The sequence below is a fragment of the Pelmatolapia mariae genome, linkage group LG14 (assembly GCF_036321145.2).
Source record: "Pelmatolapia mariae isolate MD_Pm_ZW linkage group LG14, Pm_UMD_F_2, whole genome shotgun sequence".
Taxonomy (NCBI): Eukaryota; Metazoa; Chordata; class Actinopteri; order Cichliformes; family Cichlidae; genus Pelmatolapia; species Pelmatolapia mariae.
In genome coordinates, this window is record NC_086239.1 from 39490486 (window position 1) to 39494651 (window position 4166).

General features: G+C 43.8%; 1 protein-coding gene across 1 annotated transcript; it reads left to right on the top strand.

Annotated features, from left to right (window-relative positions):
* The first annotated feature begins 467 nt into the window (after nt 1–467).
* On the top strand, nt 468–3887 carry LOC134641344 (somatostatin-1-like). The gene is made up of 2 exons (XM_063493729.1): nt 468–632; nt 3565–3887. The coding sequence occupies exons 1-2, from the start codon at nt 492–494 to the stop codon at nt 3781–3783; spliced, it is 360 nt and encodes a 119-aa protein (XP_063349799.1). The 5' UTR covers nt 468–491; the 3' UTR covers nt 3784–3887.
* Nucleotides 3888–4166: the final 279 nt, after the last annotated feature.

Sequence of the window (4166 nt, forward strand, 5' to 3'; positions counted from 1 at the left end):
CTGCTGCGCCCCCCCTCCTTTGGTGGCACCCCAGATTTTACAGACACTTCCTGTCAGTCACACAGCATCAGTGACTTTAATAACGAGGCTCACGGTTCCGTCTCTTCGTTGACGTTTGTTTCAGGCGACCTTATTTGACAACAGCACGATCAAACTGGAAATTCTGGCCCCGTTTGGTCCCCTATGACAACACTCTGGACACGCCCCTGTGTAAAACTTACAGCTGTTAAATCTGATCATGTGACCTGTCCGCCTCCTGTCCGCGAGCCTCCGGCTGAGAAACAAAGTGAGTGGGAGGGAGGGGAGGAATTTGAAACCGGCTCATTTCACTAAACATCATCATCATCATCATCAGTCACCCCCCCTCCACCCATCACCAAACCCACCCGACCGCCCTGGGCAATGACGTCAGCGGGGCTTTAAAAGAGCCGCTGTGACGGGACAGAAGCAGAAGATCCTCCGAGCCGCAGACAGACACACACGTGACGAAGATGAACTCCTCCTCGCGCCTCCGCTGCCTCCTCCTGCTCCTCGTCTCCCTCACCGCCTCCATCAGCTGCACCTCCGCCGCGCAGAGAGACTCCAAACTCCGCCTGTTGCTGCATCGGACCCCGCTGCTGGGCTCCAAACAGGTCCGACACGCACACATGCACGCGCACACACGCACACATTTCATTTGATTTCAAAAAATTTATTTGAACTTTAATCGGAGTCTAAAAAAGTTTGAAAATGATTTTCTGTGAAAGTTTTGTAGAAAAATTAAAAACTGCAGGAAAAAGTTTGAATGTATTAAATGTAATGAATTAGAAACAGTTTGGACCAAACTGTAAACGTGGAGGAAACATCACTGAGTGCAGACAAGGCTGAATATTGTCTTTATGAATGAACAGCCATAAATAAATGCACGTCTGTGACGCTGACACCAGATAACCAGGAAACAGCTCCTTTAATGAAAAACACAAAAACCTGCAGCTGGTGTAAAAATCACAGTGGTTTGTTCTCTGTGAACGTTTGAGGGCTTCAGCTCTGATTTCAGCTCTGTTCACGCCTATAAAAGAAATCAGAGGCTGAAAACATCATCATCACTGAATAAAATCAGACAGGAAAGCAAAAGGATGCAAATAAAAGCTTCAGTCTTTATTAAAAACTCTCTGAGCTGACAAACTGAGTGTAAAGCTTTTTTTAACTTGAGCTTCTCTAAGGCTTTAAATCCAGAGAAAACGTTTCCCTCCATCACAGAGCGCTCCAGCTGCTTTGGCTGAGTCCAGATTCACTTTAACTACACACGTCCTGAACCAGTCTAATACCTGACAAACGAGCTGAAATCACACCTTCTCGGTCTGTGAGGGGTTCTTTTATTTCTTCGTCGTGACCTGCGTGAAGCTCTCCTGACGATGACGAGAGGGCGAGGAAAGGTTTATTTGGCGGCTGTAAATCAGCCGATGATTCATCTGCTCATCCTTTGTGGATTCTTTATGGTTGAGTCTGGAAAGCCCGAGCGACCGATGAAGACAACGTTACTGCTGTTTAATGTTTCAGATGCATTCAGCAGCAGCTCGCGTCGTGACTGCAGTTAGAGACGAGGTGAACGTTCTGAAGAAGCTCAAACAGCTTCTTCTTCCATCAGTGAAGGTTTGCAGCAGAGACTCATATCATGCAGGACTGTGACACTCTGCTGCAGGCGCTCAGCTCTTACATCCACATCTCGACTGACGTTTTCACCTCGGCTCCACATCAGCTGCTTCTTCTGCAGCTCGTCTTTGAATGACCTGCTCAGACGTTCACCATAAACATGTGAACACAGCCTCCATCTCTTTACATAGAACGTTCATTTCATCTCAGTGTTATTCATACAGCACAAGTTCACACTGTAGGCTAAAGACTCTACAGCACGAATCAGACGACCCGCGGCGACAGTGGGAAGGAAAAACTCCCTTTTAATAGGAAGAAACCAGCAGAGCCAGGCTGGGGGAGGGGCGGCCAACAGGGGAAGGTAACGAGGAGAAAGAGAGATGGGCAGAGAGGACAAAACTAAAATGTGATGACACACAGCAGGTAGAGATCAGCGTCTGTGCAGACGGTTGGTGTTCAGAGAAGGGCGCGGCATGCTTTTTGAGTAAAATGGAGGACGTGGTTCCTCTCTGCAGCACCGTGACGCCATGAAGACGCCACGCAGACAGGAAACACGACGGCGTCTGACATCTGCAGACTCGTGACTCACAAACACTCAGAAACTATGACATGAAACCTCTTTTTCTTTTTTGATGTGTGCAGTTTTCTTCAGTATCCCACAAACTGCTCAGCAGGAAGTGAAGGCGTCACAGCTCACCCTTTCACAATAAAGCTTGAGCGTTTTCAGAGCAGGGCTGCACGCTCCAAACTTAGTTTGTGGTTTTCTGCCCCCTGGAGGTTTAAGTGTGTTAGCATCTTTCGCTGATTGGCTTTAACCTCCTGATATCCTGCAGGTCACGGCGATGTGTTTAGAGGAACGGTCCTTTGGAACAACTTTACAGATTACTGTGATTTGGGTGAAACTTTACAAGTCTTTAGTTACATTAGATATTTTCAAAACACAAACTCATAAAATCTTTAAGAAAAAAGTCAAAAACATGTTTAAACTAAAACTTTAATATTTATCCACCAAATAACAACTGAACTCGTGTTGTTATAGCTGGTGTTTCAGCGACACGCTCGAACCTCAGAGACGCCAGAAATCAATAAAGCGAAACATTCAAACACTAAAACAAATTATTCTGTTCAGAAATGTCAATAACTGTAATGTCACCCAAATAATAAATTGTTTGTTTGTGAAACAGTAAATACAAATAATAATGAAAATATTTTGTTATTAGCATTGAAAACTATACCTTGATCATTTTTCAAAACTAATTATTGTAGTAACAATTTCACTTATAATAAAACAAAACCATTTTTAAAAGTTTTATTATTATTTCATTTAATTCTTCTCAGGATAGAATTTATAGTAATATATGAATTAGATTTCAAACAAACAACAAACATAAACTCACAAAGAAAAAACTTCTGAACATCAGAAGCTGAATTTATTTAGGTTTAAACTAAATCATCATAATCACGATTTATTTTATTTTATAAAATTTGTTTTGTTTTTTTCACAGTGTTACCACTTTCAGTTTGTAATTATACATTAAACACAAATAACTTCCTGCTTCATTAAATCACAAAATAAATGTTATTTTATTATGTTGTGCAAAAAGTAAAATCTTCACTTTATCAATTTTGTTTTTACTACTGAATCTGGGTGATGTCACAGACAGGAGATGTCCCTATGTGGTCATCTCTGGCACCAAAGCCCCGCCCACCACCTATTTAAAACGAGCATCTAATAAAGTTTTTTTCAAAAGGTGAGGAGTTAGACAGGTGGGAGATAAAGATCATGCAAAGCTCCCCTCCTCCCTCCCTCACAGAGTAAAAACAGGAAATTCGTTTCACTTTAAGCAGCCGACGCTGAGCTTTGTTGAGAATGAGCTCCTCACGTTCCCACACTGAGTTATTCGTGTGTTTTTTATCTTGACGTGTTTTCAGGACATGTCGCGGTCCTCGCTGGCGGAGCTGCTCCTCTCTGACCTCCTGCAGGTGGAGAACGAGGCTCTGGAAGAGGAGAACTTCCCTCTGGCTGACGGTGAACCCGAAGACATCCGCGTCGACCTGGAGCGCGCCGCCGGCAGCGGCCCGCTGCTCGCCCCCCGAGAGAGGAAAGCCGGCTGCAAGAACTTCTTCTGGAAGACCTTCACATCCTGCTGAGAGCCTCCTGCTCCTCCTGCTCCTCCTGCTGTACAGAAACACGAGACTGTCGTGATTAGTTTGGATGAAGTGTTTTGATTTTTCTGAGCTGATTCTTTCTGAATGTAAACTTGATGAAACTATTTTTAATTGTTGGTTTGAATAAAATCAGTTTGAGACAAACACTCGACCCCGTCTGCTGCTCGGGGGGAGGGGGGTAAACACCTTCATCACGATGAAGAACTGCAGCTTTTATTGAAGCTGATTAATGCCGGTGCTGGGGAGGGAGGGAGGGCTGAACAATAAAATAACTTTAATGATGGTTAATAAAGAGAGGAAGGGGCTCCATAGCAACCACAAGAAGGAATATTTAATCAAACTGAGATAACAAATCAGATAATAAG